The 19,467-nt window shown below is 47.5% G+C and overlaps 1 protein-coding gene across 5 annotated transcripts in view; it reads right to left on the bottom strand.

The window, feature by feature from the left end:
* Positions 1–19,467, bottom strand: part of KHDRBS3 (KH RNA binding domain containing, signal transduction associated 3) — a 96,593-nt gene that overhangs the window by 2,221 nt on the left and 74,905 nt on the right. For 3 of the 5 annotated variants that reach the window (XM_016145626.2, XM_036233055.1, XM_036233056.1), the window contains exons 8-9: positions 2,999–3,057; positions 509–1,151 (exon numbers count right to left, since the gene is read on the bottom strand). In XM_016145626.2, the coding sequence (XP_016001112.2) occupies positions 1,060–1,151; positions 2,999–3,057 (151 nt within the window). In that variant the 3' untranslated portion in view covers positions 509–1,059. Of the gene's footprint in view, positions 1–508; positions 1,152–2,998; positions 3,058–19,467 lie in introns of those variants that run through there. The other 2 variants (XR_004954679.1, XM_036233054.1) reach the window with 2 other exon arrangements.

Genomic DNA, 19,467 nt, shown 5'->3' with positions numbered 1-19,467 from the left:
TTGGAAATGAAGACCGTTTAAGGCTTACAGATCCTCAGCCTTGGCGAATGCGACCTCAATTAGTCAAGTCAGAATGTCTTTAAAAGCTTTGTGCTCATTGCTTCCAGCAGGGAGCGAGGTGTTCATTAAGGTACCAAAATTCTCATAAAAAATCCAAAGTTGCACTAGTGAAGAAACGCTCAACAAGGTGAAAACTGATCACATCTTTTTTCAGAAAATCAGTAGTTATTTTAAAGCCAAGTTTTTGAACAAGATTTGGTTCTGCGTAGTTTTAATGTGCCACGAAGCAGCCTTGATACCATTTGGACTCTTTAAACAGCATTTAAATCTACGGTGAGTAAATCATGGTACATTTAATTTTAAACCATTTTTAAAATAAGCTGTACAATGTTTAGTGTGACCCTTTTATGACAGGCGTTGTTAAATGAATTCTTTCCCTGTTTACAGCTATTTATGAAGGCCTTTTTAAATAAGAGAAACATGAAATTGTTAGCTCACACACACAAGATTTCTTTCAAAAGTTTATTTAGTATCAAGCAAGAGGAAACTTTGCTTAACACTACAGAACATTTCAAGACTTGAGTTACAAAAGAATACCACATTATTTGCACTTGTAACTAGCTTCCCTTTTTACGCATATTGGCAAGAGAAAAAAAAAAAAAAAACTAGCATATGGCCGAAAGATAAAATAACTAAATTCTATGGAAACCTTTAAAATGAAAGGTGAGGCTTATGTTAAAGGATGGATTAACAAATTTAGTAAACCTATTTTTTTTCTTTTTTTGTTTAACACTAGTTAATCAAAGTTATTTTTTTTTTCCTGTCAATGACCTATTTTGTCATATACAGACTGGAGATAACAAAATTTTACATGTCTCTTCTTTTTTTTTTTTTTTTTTTCTGCCCAGGTTGATTTTCAACAAAGTAGTTTAAAGTTCCATCCATTCAGATTTTAAACATTTTGATTTATTTAAAAAGGGATTGTTCATAGAAAAAAATTACTTTGAACAGTATACAGGACTGGTGGAGATTGGCTATTCACAACAGCAGTCAGTACAGTCAGTATCGGCCATATGGCTGGTCTCTGTAGACGCCCTTCGCTGTCCTCGCAGAAGGTGCTTTGTGTCTTGAGTTGATCCACTCTTCCTGCCCTGAAATTGGCAAAGTGAATGACAGTTATATCGTCGCCCCGGACCCCACTGGTGCCGCGTCTCAGAATCTAACTTAGCCCTGAACCGACGGCAGACGTCGCCCTGAAGATACGCATAGCCCTGAGGTACCGAAAAAAATTTAAAAATTCGAAACATCACAAGGACACTGGGAGATGGGAGAGGGTCGTCTCACTGGCAAGGCCTGTCGGCCTGGGAAGGAAAACAATGTTTGTGTCTTGAAGGGCAACCCACTTCGTGAGGACTTTCCTTTAGGCCATTCACGCACCGGAAGCCCGCAAGCTCGAGGGGCACGTGGAACCGCCTTTCGCTAAACGTGAAGACATTTATGAAGGGGAAAGAGGAGGGGAGAAGGGTCGCCTAGATGTCTTCTAACCGTAAAAAAAAAAAAAAAAAAAAAAAAGCAAACAAACAAAAAAAACAAAACAACCAAAAACAGAACAAAACAAAAAACATAGAAAACACAGGTAAAAAGAAAGGAGAGCAAAACGGGAACAGGCAGATGGGGGGAGCCGCCCCGCGTGGCCCTTCCCAGGGCCTTTCCCAGAAGAATGAATGACTCGGCCACCTCAACGCGCTCTGCGAATACGACATAAACTTAATGAATGAAATAAACTTAACGCCACAGCGTCACCTCGCACTCACGACACCAAATCCCCGCCGGAGAACGGCATCGACAACCAGGGGCCTTCTGCCCTCGTTACCCAGGTTCGACCTGAGGACTTCCAAGTGACTGGAGGCCCTTGACAACGAGCAGGTTACGCCACTGCTGTGACATACCGCGGTCTGAAGGTCACGCGTCCCCAGAGACCAATTTACAGAAGCTGCAGAGGGAAAGTGCTCAAAATGGCCCCTTCTTGTGACACAAACATGCCGTCAACGCCATTCCCCCCAAGCTAACTTGCACCAATTTAAGTGCACAGCATTCAACAAAGCAACATGTTTCTCTCAAGTGTTCGCTTTGAATACCAACAAAAAAAAAAAAAAAGAAAAAGTCCAAGGTGCAGTCATCACGGCTTGGGGCAGGTAATATAATAATAAAGTACGCTTCAAAAGGAACGCTGGAAAATGGTTTGTTTGTTTGTTTTTTTTTCAGGTCTGTTCAGAAAAATGCCATGTCTCCGTTCACCAGAAGCCTGATTCCCTCGACTGTCCTTCCCAGGTTTCATCGGGAGTGCTTCGCGATTGACAGAAGCTTCCACCTGTCCCCTGATCTCCTCGTCCCACGGCAAAGGAGCGTCTTGCCATCATTATGCCGCTGCCATGGACTCTTTTAATTAAACCTGTCATCCTTCTGCAGGTGGAGACTTTGGACGCGAATCCCCCACCGCCTCCCTGTAAGCCCGAGGGCTTCGCGTCTCCCCCCTGCTCTGTGCTCACGTGACCTTTACACACTGACTCCCACCGTCATGTTTTTGGAGCACTTGAGACTGGTGATGGAGCGAAACATAAAGTCGGGGGCGAGAGAATCGCTCTGGAGCTGGGGTCTCAGATGCTTCATTTTCCTTTACTGTCAGGAAGCAAAGACTTCAGAAAGACCCGGGCCATCAAGTGGCCGCGGTTTGGCCAAACTGGTCTATGAAAGAGACGATCAGCATATAGCAATCCACCCAAACAGGAAATCTAAGTTCATTGTCTGAATTCCTGCAATTTTCTGCAAGTCTTTAGCCCTCTTTAAATATGAAACTTAAATCTTAAAGGAGCTTCTGAAAAAGGCCAGATAGGCACAGATGAGCTGCTGTCTTTACGACGCGCCCCCCGCTAAGAGACAGGTGTTCCTACGAGCACCTCGCCTGTCCGCTCGCGGCTCGCGCCGGCCACTCACTCACCGTAGGAATCATACGTCTCTTCGCTGAGGCCATGTCCGTAGTCATAGTAGTCAGCGCCACTGCATTGAATGAGACAAAGCACACAGAGGACAAAGGTGAGAACGCGGGACAAAATGACGTGGCTGCGACTTCGGATCACATTCACGGGAGCGCCCTAAGACAGAGGCGACTAGGAACCGCGAGAAACTCCCGCTGGGCTGACAACGCCGAGGGGCCTGGGGCTTCAGGGCGGGCAAAGGGCCCCTTCCCGGCCCCCCGGCTTTGATACGTGATACATGTGCTGACGCCTCGGCCTCAGCAACTGGCCGGTCGACACAGAGAAGGTGCCGAGTGTGCACGGGGGGTCACGACGACGGCCCCGGTCCCGGAAGAACGGAGTCTGCGGGGGACGATGACCGCGCCGTGCGCCAAGTTGGGGGGCGGGGCTGGTGTGCGGCGCCCTGGGGGTGCGGGAGGAGGAGCGGGCAAGGCCACGCTTCCCCGTGCCCGCTCCGACCAGAAAGCGCCTAACCGTGGCCGCTTCGCTTGACCGGACAGTGACGGCGAGCGCCGAGGGGAACGTCTCGTGTCCCCGGGCGGGGGGGGGGAGGGGGTGGCCTAACGGCCCGGCCGGGACCGAGGGCCGCACGTGCCTGCCCCCTGCGGCCAGCCCTGCACCCCGCGGTCGGAGCACGGCGTCAGGGGCTCGGTGCGCATGGCCAGGTGGAGGTTCCCACACTCCGCATCCTCCCCACGCCGGGCACCGGGGCCCGTCACCGCGGCTGGCTGCGTTGAATCAGGCATAAGGTTTTGAAGGAACAAATTTATGGGGAATCTAGATGACTGAACCAGGGAAAAAGTAAGCAATCAGTGTGCGACGCGATGCTGAGTATCCGAGGAAGACCGTCCACTCAGCCCCTCGGGCTCCCGTCCCTCCCTCTGCCTTATTTTGTAGGGAAATCTTGGTCACCGTTTTACAGGTCATCTTGGATTGTCATGGGAATACGCCCTATCATTGCTGCGGGCAGTCGAGTCAGAAGTTCCAGTCGAAAAGGGCAACGATCCAGCTCGGCGGCTTCGGGAGTCGCAAGGGGAACCGGGAGACCCGCGCGGTGAGGGCCCCCGGGAGCCAGCGCCTCAGCCCCCGACGCAGGAACTGGCCTACCCGCTTCACAGACAAGGACACTGCGCATCGGAAAGACTAGGACACCGCCTGAGACCTCGCGGAGAGTGGGGTGCGGGGACACAGTCGTGGGCTCGGCCCGCAGCCGGCTCTCCTCCCGCAGTTCCTTCTCGGGTGAATGACACCGGAGCAGTCACACGCCGATGGCCGAGCACAGAACGGCCGGCCCCCTGAGAGGTAAGCTGCACACCTGCCCCTGCGGTGGCCGGAAGCCTCTCCTCCCGAGCAGCCCCCGCTCCGGCTCCAGCCCGAAGGCCACCTCCCGGACGCCGTCTGCGGGGGCTGGGCCCGTCCCCGCAACTCGCTCGGGCCTCGGGTCCTCCCTGCCCTCCCGCTGGCCCAATTCTCTCTCAAGACATAATATACATTCATGGCGAGGAGCAAAGCAGAGGGACTGGCTGAAAAAGGAGCAGAGGAATTTTCATATTTAAAACGAAAAAAACGATCCAGCAAAAATGAACAATAACAAAAAAAAAAACAATTTGACTTTTGTAGCTTTAAATATGAGAACTGCTATTACAGCGGACTGTTTTTCTCATCTTGAGGACAGACACTTCGAAACAAGCCTTTAGGTGAAACATCAGGGCCAAATGTTGGTCACGACATCGGAGCCTAAGCCTGGGCGTCGCGGTGCGGGGCAGCCCTGGGGAGTGGTCCTGCCAGCGAGGCCAGCGTTTCATCCGCGAAGCCACCGGCCGGACCGGACCAGACGCTCAGACCCGGGCGGCGCTCGCGTCCCCGAAGCCCGACGCCCCGCATCTTCACGCTTTGTCGAAAATACATTGGCCAATGTGTTTTTCTTAGAAACTCAGCACTAAATTAGGTGAACCTCAGTCTCCTTTTCAAAGGTCCAAAAGTTATGCCGTGACGGCTGCTCAGACAAATTAAACCTGATGGTCCCGAGAACTGTATCTGCTGCACAGAGAACACGAGAAGAACTGCTTCGGACACGGAAAAGAATTTCCTTCACTGAGACGGGTCCTCACTGTTTAACTTAAAACCATCAATGGCAGGCACTGCCGCTGATCGGCAGGAGAGCCGAACGTCGCCTGCTGACCAGGCCGACTGCCCTTTATCAGGGGAGCTGAGCAGTAATGAGCATCGGCGGAGAGGGGGCGTTTGTCTGTGAAGCGCTCTAACACGCTCGGCACAGAAACGGCGGGGTGAAGAAGGTTCTCCCGGGGACAGAAAGATGAGAGGGAGCGTAATTTGGTCCAGCCGCGGTCTGGTGATAAGACAATCTTGGTTCTGACAAGTGAAAACTTTAAAGTGACATTTTCTATCATTTCACCCAGTTTCTGATGATTTGTTGCAAGACTGTCATCAAGCCGGGCGGCTGGTAGCAGCTGAGCCCCAAGCTCGTCCCCGTCAGGCCCGTCTGAACCGCTCTCCCGGCGTCCCCTGCCCGCACCTCGACTGCCTGCTAGGCGGAGACGTGTCCCGCTTTCCGAGGATGAGCTAAAACCCCAGCACACAGCAGGGGCTCAGCACGTATCTATTAAATACAGTAACTGGATAAATTACAAAAAAAAATTATTGGAAAACTATGTGCCAAGGCGACTGAGTCAAGACAAAGTGTTATTCATGCGTGAAGGTGAACATGAGGCTGTTCGTCCCCTCGCCCCCCCCCCCACTAAATTCTGCAGGTGCATGACAGGACTCGAAGACACTTAGTATTTTTTGAACGTTGGATACACTTAAAAAATAATTAAACAAGGTACTAAGCCCAAGTGTGGTCATGTACGCAGCAAACGCTCTGAAAAACGGATACAGAAATAAACCAAGTGTCATCTGTGCTCTCAAGAACCTAGCCAAGACGAACACGTTAATCGCAACGGAATGGGCAGTAAGGACGAGTACAGGGGTCCGAGGCGCCTTGGGGTCGCTCCTAACTTGGTTGGGAGGCGAGAGGGAGGCGAGGAGGGGGAGGCTGTTCAGTGGAGGTGACATGAGCAGCCGGGGTGGGGGACTGGCCGAGGAGGAAAGAGAATCCTCGCGCGACGGTCGGACTGAAACGCGGCTCGTGAGCTCCGCAGGGAGACACCTAGCGCGCCTAGCAGTCACCGGGCACGTCTAGCCCAGACAGACAGACAGACGGACATAAAGATGTGGTATGTGAGTGTATGTTTCTCATTTAAATTCATGATGACTTGATAAATTAGGTGTGATTCCTTCTCCTTTACAGACGAGAAAATGGACGCTCTGACAGGTTAGCTAACTACCCAAGGATGGACGTGAGCAAGTGAGGACCGAGGCTGGAAGTCAAGCCTGCCTGTCCGATGCCACCACGGCGGTGTTTCCTGCACATGAAGCTGCCTCCTCCTTACCTGCGACTCTGTCCTTTCAACCAGAGTCGTACAAGTCCGTTCGCGCTCGGCACGAGCTTCCTCCTTACCTGTCGTCATGTTCACATCCGTTTGGCCACTTGGTACGCCCTTCGGATGTGAACAATAACTCATGTTTTTCTTCGACTTCTGAGTTTTTCTTCTTCTTCGTAAAAGCTCTCTCTCCTCCCCTTAAATTCTCTTTGTTTTCCATTCTGGTAACCCCCTTAGGTTGCATTTGACGTCTGGGCTCTATCTTCCATGTCTCTACATTTTTCTCCCATACTTGATAGCTCTTCATCCTTTGGTGCTATTTAGCAAACTACATGGCCATTTACTGACTTTTTAATTCCCAGCTCCTCAGGCGGTTGGGGCTTTATGGCTTCACGGATGTGACATCTTCTTATCTGTATGAAAAATTACTTGTTTTACAATCACCTTCTAGTCTTTGAGCTGTTTTCTCTCCAGTTGTTAGTTTCACACTTTGTTGAGCCTGTTTCTTAAATCCTTAGTAAATCGTGGGTGTGTGTTCATTTTTGAGTTTGAGATCCTCAGTCTGCTGGTCCCCTTGTTTAAAATAGCTTTTTTTTTTCCCCTGGTGGTTGGGGAAAAGGGACAGACTATAACACTGGGCGGGGGACCAACTAATGGGTCTCTTATTCTTGTCCTCCTCCCCCCGCAGCAGGGTGGTGCTGTCTGAGGATGGCTCCACGTGACTACAGCTTTAACCTGGGAACAAATCCCGCTGAGCGCTACTGGGTTAGAGGCTGGAGCCGCCAGCTGTTCCAAAGGCGGCGCTCCGGGCAGTTATGAAGTGTCCCCCAAGCCTCTCCCCGCGTCTGCTTCACCGTCGGCACGGGGGCCGAGTCCACCCTAAGCCACCCCGTCTCCCCGGACAGCGCCCTCCTCCTGCATGGGCTTCTGTTCGACTTTGCTTTTTCATCGATCTGGTTTCATTTGCTTCCTCTTTCTCAGGAATCTTTTAAAACTTTTTGCTGTAACATCATGGGATTTTAAGAAGGGGCATGACTGAAGCAGATAGATGTTCTCAGCCCAGCCTCTTGATTCAATCTTCCTTTCTTTTTTTTAAAAAAAATCTTTTTAAGTTTACAATGTATAATCTTTTAATTTTCAAAACCCCTGTCTGAAGTAGATACATTGTTTGATTTTACAGGTAAGAAAAATGAGGCCAGGAGATGAGAATTACGTCTAATTCATACTTGTCTCTACAGAATTTATTCCTAGCATACAGTAGCATTCTAAAGACAAAGAAAAAAGAAAGACCGATATGAATGCTTTGTTCATGTCTCAATGAACCGTCTGTAATAACAAGGCTTAGTTGCAACGGCTGTGACAACTTTTTTGGGTGGGAGGTCTAGTGACTCCCTTTAGTTCATTTAATAATTTCTGTGCTGTTTGAATTTAAGATAAAAAGGACTGACATTTTTCCTGATTACTTTGGCCCATTCCTATAAGAAAAATCTTATCTGTAATCGTTATGATAAAAAAGAATATTTTAGCAAACGTTCAATACATTTTTATTATATGACAGGAAAAATTAAGGACTGAACCCCCATAACCCCGATAACAGCTCTATACTGGCTTTCTACCCAGGACCCTTTAATCCTTGCATAACCATTCAAACTTTTTTGTAGATAAAGCAGAATAAATGAAAAGTAATATTTAAAATTAAATGCTAGGAAGACTCTTGTTTTCCCATGATCACAGATAACTAAAAGATGAACTCCTTCACTGTAACTGGCTAAAAAAAATTCAGTCTGCTTTCAATAAGTCTTACATATCGAATAGTGAGTGCTCCCACGACATTTCATAACATTTAATTTCCCCGGGAAGATGCTGAATGGTAAGTTCCAGAATCCAACTGGACGAGCTGGGCGGCAGAAGCGTGAGACGCAGGGTCACACGCCGCGCTCTGCTGCCCTTCCGGCCCGCCTCTGACGCCCGTGCATCAGGGCTCCCACTGGGAGCCACTCCGCCAGCTGGGGGTGACTGTCATCTCTTCTGTGGGGAGAGGGCGGAAGCCTCGTTCATGTCCATCTTCTGTGTTCTGCTGAGTGGGCTCGGACCAAATACGTGGCTGTTAATCATCTCTTTATCCTCTTGGCCCGAGAATGCCACAGGTAAACAGGGCAGCTCGGCTGTGTGGGGCCCGGGCCCAGCCCTGAGCGGGCACCCAGAGCACCCACCACGGGGCGGGCACACGCACAGGACGGCCCTGCCCGCCAGGAGCCCGCAGCGCGAACTGCCATCTGTCTGACGTGAAGGCCACACCAGGTAGGTGCACGCTGCTTCAGGTGACTCGCCTCGTTCTCCTCTCCTGCTGGATCCCCCTGTAGCCCTCCCTCCCCCTGAGCATGAAGACACCTGCCTCTCCAAAGTGGCCCAGAGCCGTGGTTCCCAGCGTGGCCTGGGAGACCCCACCGGGCATCCACCAAGTCCGGCTGCTTTCACGGGAATAAGACGGCATTCGCCTCTCTCACTGCGCTGACATTTACACCCAACGTGGTGGGGAAAACGATTAGAGCCTTAGCCAGAATCCAGGCGGTGGCGCCCACCTGTCCTAGTGGGTGTTTTTTAATTATTCATTCATTCATTTATTTTTCAAGGTAGTTTCCGTTTAAAATGCCCTGCAGTTAGCATTCATATGATGGCTAGGTGGAGGGCCAGGGGAGGGAGGGAGCAATTGAGGGGACCGTTTTATGAACTAGACAGATATCTAACCAATGCACTGTGTTCTTGAAACGAATTTAAATACGTTTTTTAAAATGTCCTTGACGATGTAGTAAAAATTACTCACTTTAATGAATCTTAACTATGAAGTGCACACCTTTAAACGATCTCGTGCGATGAAGTGAGACTCGTGCTCACGACAGACACCCCCGGGGCAGGCGCCGGGCACAACCGTGGCCGCGGCGAGCCCGGCTGGCTGCCTCTGTCACAGAGCGCCATTTCCACTTGAAAAGATGAACAGCAGGCACACTCGATTGTTTAGACTTAGATAGCTGGCAGCTGTTTTCTTAAAAATGAATGAGATGTGCCTGTCACTCGAAGAAAGACAAGTGACAGTTCGTGACCGATGACCAATCCAAGCTTTCAGGTGCAAACCAGAATCCTGGCACACTGGTAGTTGCCACAATAAACTGACGGCGAGCCAGTACAGACTGCTCCGTTGCGGCTGGCGGTGATAATAATGAATTTGATGTTTTTAAATATTACATGATAAAATGTGTCACAGCATGGTGAAAATACGCCTCATTCGGCGAACCACTATTTTTCAAATGGCCCAGGTATGATGTTACAAAACCCATCAAGTGTCAGACAGTCCAAAGTATTTTAGCATAAAAGAGTATGAAAAAGTTTACTAATACGATTTCAAATCTCCACTGCAGCTGACCTTTAAGAAACTACGACCTTCCAAGTTCTGGTTTGGTATCAAAGAGGAATATTCACAATTACGTGAAAGGCTATAGAGATGTTTTTCCCTTTCTCAGTTACACATTTGTCATTCCAAGTACTTCAACCAGAACAACTTATAACATCAGACTGAATGCAGAAACAGATATGACTCCAGCTAGCTTCTGGGAAGCCAGACATTAAAGAGATCTGCAAGAAACATAAGGCCGTGCCACAATTCTTACGAAAAATTTTTCTGAAAATAGCAATTTTCTATAAAAACAATTTTTTTTATGTTAACATGCAATGGGTTGATTGCTGTTACATATTTCGTGATTAATAAATATTTTTAAACATATTTTCATTGTGAATACGGGAAGCATTAACATATATCGACAAGGCACGCTAATGGACTTTGTGGCCCTCACTCATTTTTTGAGGGTGGAAAAAGGAATCAGGAGACCAAGAACTTTATCGGCGGATCTCTAGTTTTCTGACGCAGAGATATCCAACTCTGCTTATTTTAACAGAAAACACCTCAGCCGTGCTACTGCTTCCCATCAGAAAGGTTGCTTCCGAGGCTGCAGATGGGTCTACACAGTTAAGAAAATAGGTTTTCGATTAGATTCCAAGAAACAAGAATCGAAAGAAGAGTTCTGTGTCCGAGAGACGCTCTCTAGTTCACTCTGCGCCTTTACTCTTCCCGACACACCTGAGTCGCTCGTGCGAAGCCTCAGAGGCTCAGCAATGCTCGCCGGAGCTGTGATGTCTGCGCGGCACTGGCCTCTCTTCACATGCCCCCACTTTCATTTTAAGCGGGTTTCTCATCGTATCATACTCAGTTTGGAAGAAAGCACAGAATTAATAGTTAAGAATGAGGCTTTGACATCAAACAAACATATTATCGGAATCTAGGCTCTCGCATCTACTCTGTGCAAGCTTAGGCAAAGTTAATGCAATTTTCTATAAAATAGCGTTTAAAATAAATCACGAGATTGCTGTGAAGTTAAAATAAGATAATGTGTTATGCACATACATTAAGCTCTTACTCAAAGACAGCTGTTATCAATGTTATTAAAGCAGGAGTTCTTTCTAAATAAGGAATATTTTCCCCAGAGTGCTTAATTTGATGCTATCCAGCCTAATTTTTGCTTAGCAAGAGTGAGGAACTCAACCTCTCGTGAAGCGAGTCTAACCTAGTTTCCTTCTATCTGCACAGTACTCTGCAGTTTCCCAATTTCATTTAACTTTTAGGAAGGTGAATGCTATTTTGCCCACTCACGTTATTAGTAAAACCCGAGGTTTCATACGCTTTGCTGTGGGCCTGCTCACAGTCACGTAACACATGACAGAGCTGGGTTCAAGAGGAGACCCGTCTCTTGACTCAAGCTTCAGTATTTGTACTGTGGCTGTTAATTTCAACATCAAATTAATTTCTCAGATGCGTTAACATCAGAAAGAAAGATTTCTTGTGAAGGAACACAAGGAAACGGATCCATTTTTTCGAACTTATTTTTCCGACACAAGATAATTTAAAAATTTTGTCAATTATCTCTATCATCACCAGATAGCCCAAGAGACTTTAATGAAAATTCTCTGCATAGAGCATAAAAACTATGTATTAGAGCGCGATGGGATGTGACTGGGGTTGCAGGTGAAGTCCACAGAGAAGGAAAAGGACCCCCAGGTGAGGAGGAGGCTGGGAAGCCCGCTGAGAAGTGATTCTGAAAAGATGAAATATGAACCTACACATTTCAAAAAACGCAAAAAGATTCTGGAACCAAGAACAAAATGAAGGTTGGGCTCAGCACCGATTTCTCTGTATCCCCTCCAGTGAAACCGGGTGCGACCACACTGCGTGCCGAGGCGTGCCGCCTTCTGCGCCGGGGACCTCGGCTCTTCCAGTGGCATCCGAAATGGTCTATCGACGTTTACGAGCAGCTCGCAGTGTTTCCTGAGGGCGTTTGTTCGTGGGGTGTGTTTGTGGGACCCCGAACTTGCTTTTGCAGCTGATCCTTCCATCTGCCATTCTGAGGACTCTTTGGGGGGAGATTTCTGAGAGATACATTTGGTAGCTGGATTTCAAAGCCACTATCTGTTACTCTTTCAGGAAATCTGATTGCGACGCGCAGTGTTCGCGCACGTGAAATATTATGCACGTGAGTACGGAAAGAACCTCGTCTGGCTTTTTGTGGGACTGTCAGCAACCACGTAAGGAGTGTTAGGCTGGCACACAGTTTTCAGCGTTTTTGGAAAATCTGGTAGCATACTACCTTGCATCGAATTGCGCAGTCTCGTTCTTCAAATACGCAGAGTTAAAATAAATTAAACTATACTACCCTTAGCAACTGCAAATAAATTCAAATTCAATCGCAAGAAATCTAGATAGCAATACGTTCTTTGTTTTAAAATTAGTGATGTGAAGTAAAATTCTACCTCTCCATATGTATTCAATAAATATTGAGCATTTTCTATACTTCGGGTACTGTAACAGGCACAGGAGACTATGACGGTGAAGAAATTTAAAGAAGACGACACACCGATTGGAGAATTACTTCACTATAAAATCGCAGTTGCGGTGGGAAATTGCTTGGTATTATGAGAGCAAATAATCATAGCACATTAACAAACCATTCTGGCTGCAGTGTGGGCAAGGGACAGGACGAGGTCACAGGTGGAGGGGACGAGGTCACAGGTGGAGGGGACGAGGTCACAAGTGGAGGTGGGGCGGGCAGCAGGTGGGCTCCTCCTAGTCCAGAAGCAAGATGACAGCGGGGACCAGCACGGTGGCAGCAGGTGTGGAGAGCACCCTGGTCTCCGAGGACCAAAAAGCCTGACGCGCCCCTGAGCCTGGCACTTGGTCCCCCCACTGTGGCTTCTGCTGATCTTTCTCCATTTCTCAGGCGTCCTTCACTTTTTTCTGATAGAATGAGTTTTCTATCAGGTGTCATTTCCCTGCAGCCTAAATCTTTTAGTATTTCTGGTAGTGTAGGTCTGCTGGATACGAGCCGTCAGCTTTTCATTTTTTGTTTTTGTTTTTTCTGAAACCTCTTTATTTCCATATTACTCTTTGAAGGATATTTTTAACATATAAAATCCTAGGCTGGCAGGTGTTTTCTTCATCCCTTTGCGGACACGGTTCCATGTTTCCGGCCCTTGCTGCTCCTGATCAGAGGTCAATCATCTTTCTTACTATTTTCCCTCTGTATGTAACATGTCTTTTTCCTTCGGTTGCCCTCAAGATTTTCCTTTTCTTTCTTCCTTTTTTTAAATTTTATTTTTAGCAATTTACATATGTTATAACCCGGCATGTTTTTATTTACAATTATCTTGCTTGGGGTTCTCTGAGACTTGCGGATCTGCGCGATGATGCTTTTCGTTATTTTTGGAAAATGGTCACCGTTATTCGTTCAAGCACTTCTGGCCCACATTTCCTCTCTTCTCATTCTGGGACTCTAATGGTAGGTTGTTTTTTACATTGTCTCGCCGATCCTCAGACGCAATGTTCCTTTTACTCCCTGTCTCCTTTTCTCTATCATTCGGTGCATGTTTGGGTCATTTCAATCCACTAATTAAGGCCGCTGAAATGACTATTCGTCTCTAATATTTTTTAGTTCTAGCATTTTCACTTGGCTCTTTTTTTTTAGTTTCCATCTGCTGAATTCCTATTTGTTCATTCGTGTTGTCTACCTTTTGTACAATATCCTTTAACCTAGGTACCAGATACATTTTTAAGACCCTGTTTGACAATCCTAATCTCTGTGCCTCTCTGTTCCTTTTGGCTGTCTATTCTCTTGGCTCTGGGTCACATTTTCTTATCTCGTAATTTTTTGTTGAATGCTAGATGTTTATGGAAAAGAACAGAGAGAATAAGATAAACAAGACATATATATGCACAAAACATATCTCTTCTTGTTTCAGGCTGTTAGTGACCGTATTAGTTTTCTATTTATGCTGTGACAATGTCTTACAAACTTTGCAATTTAAACAACGCAGATTTTTATGTCCTACTTTTGTGTAAGAGAAGTCTCGCTGGGTTAAAACTGAGGTACCGGCAGGTCCGTGTTCCTTTTCGGAGGCTTTGGGGGGAATCCGTTTCCTTGTCCTCTCCGGGTTCTGGGGGTGCCCGCATTCTTTGGCTATTGCTCTCCTCCCCCTATCGCCAAAGCCAGCAACGCTGCACCTTTCTGTGCCTTTCATCGCTACGCGGCCCTCTGACTGCCTCCCGTGTGGTTTTATTTTCCATCGCCCTTGTGATTACAATGGACCCAGCCAGATATTCTAGGATAATCTCCCCATATCAAGGTTCTTTACGGAACCGTATCTGCGAAGTCCCTTCTGCCACGTGAGGGAACGAACGTATCCGCAGGGTCTGCAGATTAGGACCTGGGTATTTTCGAGAGCCATTATTTTTCCTGCTAAAGAGACTTACCGGCCAGGACGTCGCTAGTGTGTGTAGGAAACAGCCTTCCCCTGTTACCTTCATAGTTTTATGTTTCATCCTACTGGGGTTGATTTTAGATAGGAAGGAGTTATTGCAACCTACTCTCGAAAAGCTAAAACATTCTCTTCCAAGATGTCCAAAAATATTTTCTTCCAAAGAGAAAAATCTTAACTTTTCTGCTAGAAAAATTTGAAATTATAAATTCAAATGGAAGGAAATTATAACTTTTAGGATGCTAGAATACACAAGACCACCATCAGAGGGCTTCCGCACAGACCACTGCTCGCACAGACATCGCGAGTCAGACTCCACCCCATCCTTCAAATCTCAAATCACCTTCTCGGTGAAGCTGAACATGGCTGCTGTATTTAATCACGACTGTCACTAGTTTAAGCTCTAGGAGTGCTGGTATCTTTATCCTTTTTGGTCATCAGTACTTTTCAAGCACCTTATTCAAGTTCCTGGCATACAGTAGACACTCAATACTTTTCTGAACGAATCGATGGGAGACATTAACAAAAATGCTGATAATTTACTTCTATGGGAAACAAACGTTTGCACAGCGACCGTCTGCCGCGAGGCACTGTGCAAAGTGCCCCATGCACAATCCTTACTGACCGACAAGAGCGGCTCTCAACCTTGGCTGCTCGCCCAAATTATCCGTAGCATTTAAACATTTTCAGATAGCTGGGCTACGCCGAGACCCAGATGCAAAGTAAGAAACAGGAGACAGACGTGGGCACCTACTTTTTTCCTTTTGAAGGCTGTGTACGCGACACTTCTGGGCGGCCAGAACCGAGGGCCACGGCCACCGTCACGTTAGACTTTCACTGGCACCTGACTTCTTGCCACGTTGCCAATACGGAAACTTTCACAGCAGATACGGACTTCTTAAACGTTATCGATTTAACTGAAAAATGCAGACAGATCACTTTTCTGATCCGTCCTGTACTACTAGGTATTGGAAGTATACGATGATGGGAAAAGGGGCCCCAAGCATTGAGGGGCTCTCTGTACGAAAAGGAGACAGATCCTCAATAGTCCGATAAGTCATACCGGAGAACAAGGACAGTGTTCTGAAACACAGAAGATTGGCTTAGTACTTAGTAGAACACGGGGGGAGGGGGAGGGGAGGGTCGAGGATCAGGGGAGCCTGTTGGGTGCGATAACCCGAGTCAAGTAACTGAAGTGCTGAGGCAAGCGACCGGGCATGGACTAAACTGAAGAGAAAAGCAAAGTCTCCAAGTTGCATCATTTTGGAAAAGTCTAAACAACCGCACGTCAATTTTTATAGAGATACGCCAAATAACCGCGATGCCTTTCTCAAAAGTATCACGTGAAGACAATAACTGAAGGGGCCATGAGGAATTTGACGAAATTACATTTGCTCATTTATGCTTTGAGAGCTATTCCGTGTGTAACTGAGCGAGTTATCAATGAACTGCTCTGGACAACTCAACATGAGCGTCTTGTGTGAGTGGCTGACCTGACATGAGGCTAGAGAGAAAAATCAAGGCCACACCAAGAGAGGCCTTGCGAACATGATGGCTCCTGACAGACACAACGTTCTGTATTAGTCCTTTTAACTCATTCTATTCAAAACTTATTTTTTAGCGCTAGCGGTATTGTTATACTTGGTAGGATTTCATACTGCCCAGGCTGAATACCGCGCCCCTCCAGAAACCCTTTTGTCTTTTAAAATTTGCTTTTCCTCCCTCTGTAGTCACGTCTTCCTTGGTCACAAACTGGAAATAACCCAAGGGGCCTTCGCCACCCCGGAGAAGCACTGGAATTGTATAACATGGTATGTAACCACAATTCTGAATCTAAGACACTTAGCCCCAGAGCTGTTAGAACAAGGAACTTTAGTGAATGCTAATGATAGAGTTTACAACGTGCCAGGCACTGTTCGAAGTGCTGCCGATGTCTTAACTTGTTTAATTTTATAACAGCCCTAATAGGTAGGTGGTTGCTGAGGCCGTCACCCCCATTTTACAGATGAGGACCCCAACATGCGGGTTAAATGACTCGACCACAGTTGCTGTCTCAGCAAATGGCAGAGTTGTGACCGGCTCCAGGCAGTGTGGCTCAATCGAGGGAGACGCCCTTCGCCCTCACTAACCAAGTCACGACTTGGCCCTGACCGAGCCACTGTTTTATCTGTGTTACTTTGGTCAGGTTGATACGCACTGTTTTGTTTTTTTGGGTTTTCTTTTTCCATATCCAAAATGTCTTATCTCTTTCTCCGAACTTGCCAGAAACTGCCTGTTCTTTTTATATTTACACTGTCAAACGCTCATTATATAATAAGTTGGGGCACTTATTGTACAAATATTGGGTCAGAAGTTACAAATACTTTTAAGGCTCTTGATGTACACTCGTAAACTACTTTTCAAAAGGAACATATTCCTTCACAATGACAGACATGAAAAAATACAGTCTACACCATGTCTGAGTTACCCAAGCATCTGAAACTGGGAGTCCCGTAAACGAAGTTTGACCGGATTCTGAGAAATTCACGCAAACTGACATGACTGTAAACCACCCCTCGCAAGCAACTTCCAGCTCTGACCACAAGTCCAGGCTTCCAAACATTTTACGATTTTATAAATGATCGAAATTCAAGGAGACCTTCGATAACTTTTTATGTCACGAATGGGGAATCAACATGGCACGCATCATTTTATTCGGATCATTCGCTTGTTGGGACTTTACTAAGAGCCTCCCTCGGAAAAGACTAGAAGAAGTTTCTGGAGGCCATACTCGGGTCCCAACGAGCGACGCCAAGAGGTCCTGGCAGAGGACCAAGTTGCTGGGCTTCGCATGCCGGCTCCGGCACGTCCTCTCCACGGACCTCAGGAAAGGTCCGCCATACCCGTGCCTCGATGTCTTCCTCATCCATAAAATGGGACAATAATAGTAACCTCCCTTTATGAGGCTGTAAAATGCTTAGAACAGCACGCGGCACCAAGGACCATGACCTTGGTACGTTTACTGAACTTCTATGTGTAACTTACACCTGCTATCTCGTACAAGCACAATCGCACAAGTATTACTATCATCGTTTTACGGATGAGAAAAGGATCAAAGAAGTTAAACTAAGTTGGCCAAAATCACACAGCCGAGAAAGCGATGGAGCTGGGATTCGAACCCAGGTCTGTGAGGTTTTACAGCCCAGGGTCTCGTCACTGAATCATGCCACCCGATTTTAAAAGTTGGGAATTATACAGACGTGGCATCGTTTTCTTTCATTAAAAAGAACGCAGGATGTGTTAAGAAAATTCTTCTATAAATAAAAAAATACATTTTAAGAATTTATGAACCATGAGGGGGGAAAAAAAATAAAAACCCCACGAGCGATTCATGGAGCGGAAGCTTTATCTAACAGACCTTGCCCAAGTCCATGTGAGGGTTTAAAATCGGGAGTTTGAGAGCCAACATCCCTACTTTTTGTTGGAAATCCCGTCACATAACGCGCGTTTGCGTAACGAGCCGCTTCCCCGGGTCTGCCCGCTCTGCACGGCATCTGTCACGGCTACGAGTGGCCGATCACGAGCCTCGCCGGCGTCTTCGCGGCGCCATTAAGCAGATGGCAGCGCTAAATCCAAATGATGTAGTACATCTCCCTGGAGGGCTTTGTTTCCACACAGGGCCATTATTCTACAACTCCTCCGCGATAAATCTCGTGTCTGCTCAAGAACATCAGAGAGTGTGAGCCGACGGTGGCAACTGGGTCGCCGCCCCCGGGGCGGCCTTTGCTTCGCCTGGCTCCCGCACACCTGAGCCGGTCACGCAGGAAGATGCCGCGCGCCCAGCGCACAAGCGCCGGCATTCTCTCCACGTGCGGGGACAGATAGATAGATAGATTGATGGATTTGTTTGTTTGTTTGTTTGTAATATTTGCTTTCGAGTTAAAGAGAAGCGGGTATGAGCCCCGGCTTACTTACCAGCCACGTGACTTTGGCCAAGCTCACAACTCTGAGCATCGGTTTCCTTTTCTGTAAAATTAAGGACTGCCAATCTCACGGAGGTTCTCGGCCATTAAGGGAAAGGACAGGCACGGCAGCACCTAACGCAGCAGCTAGTGCTCGGCCCAAGGACCCAGGAGGTATTTCATTCCTTCCAAGTGTAGTAACTCAATGAAACCTACTTTGTTTTTTCCTTTCTTTTTCATCAGTTTAATGCTAAGACATTTCCTGGTGATGATATAAAACTTATCAGCTAATTTTCGATGTAGTCGAGGGATCGAGTTTAGTGGAAGGGCTTTGTAGCTCGGGGTGAAGCCCAATCGCGGCTCTCGGATTCACGGGGTCGCACTTTAATTTCGGCCACGAAACGCAACGGCTGATTCGTTAGCCAGTGGGACAAACACTGAGCATGGCGCATGCCAAACGTCAGCCCTTCGTGGGCCATTTCCAAGACTCTGCCACCCAGGTCACCCCCTTCCTGTCAGTGACTTAATACTACTCTGCAACCTGACGTTATCAGTGACTTAATACTACTCTGCAACCCGACATTAACTGAAAATAAACGTATCGTAACTGAATTACAGCAACAATATTCACACGATCACAAGCTTGGTGTGCAAACTGCATTTTTACAGTAACTTTAAAATCTAAGCATCGCAACTGTGAAGCCTGCCCGCCCTGGCACCGCCTGCAATCACGCTGCGAAACGCCCGCGGCAGGCGTGCGGCTCTGAAAAACGCGGCGGCCACTGGAAGGAAGCGACCGACATCGACAGTGCCACTGAGCGCGGGTGTCCGGCCACTTGCTGACCCTGGCCATGTCTGTTTTCTCAAGAGGGAAAGGGGGATGATCCATCCTCTAAGGCTAGAGTCAAGATCGGAGGGGCCGTGCGTGTGTGTGTGTGCGTGTGTGTGTGTGGACGGGTGTGCGCGTACGCCCCCACATGCGCCCACGCGCGGCGGCAGGGGCTCGAGGTCGGACGCCGATCCCCATCGGCGATGCTTTTGCCAGCCTCGCCGCAGCCCTGGGCCGTTCCTTCCTTTCCCCTTCGAGCCTGCAGCTTCTCCGTGGTGCTACAGTCCCCACTTCTTTAATTTTTAACTGTGAGGTCCTTGACAGAGAGCACATTTACAGGTTCGCGGGATACTTTGGGTTGG

This window comes from Rousettus aegyptiacus, unplaced genomic scaffold, assembly GCF_014176215.1.
Source record: "Rousettus aegyptiacus isolate mRouAeg1 unplaced genomic scaffold, mRouAeg1.p scaffold_m13_p_15, whole genome shotgun sequence".
Lineage (NCBI taxonomy): Eukaryota > Metazoa > Chordata > Mammalia > Chiroptera > Pteropodidae > Rousettus > Rousettus aegyptiacus.
This window is presented reverse-complemented; position numbering and strand designations above follow the sequence as displayed.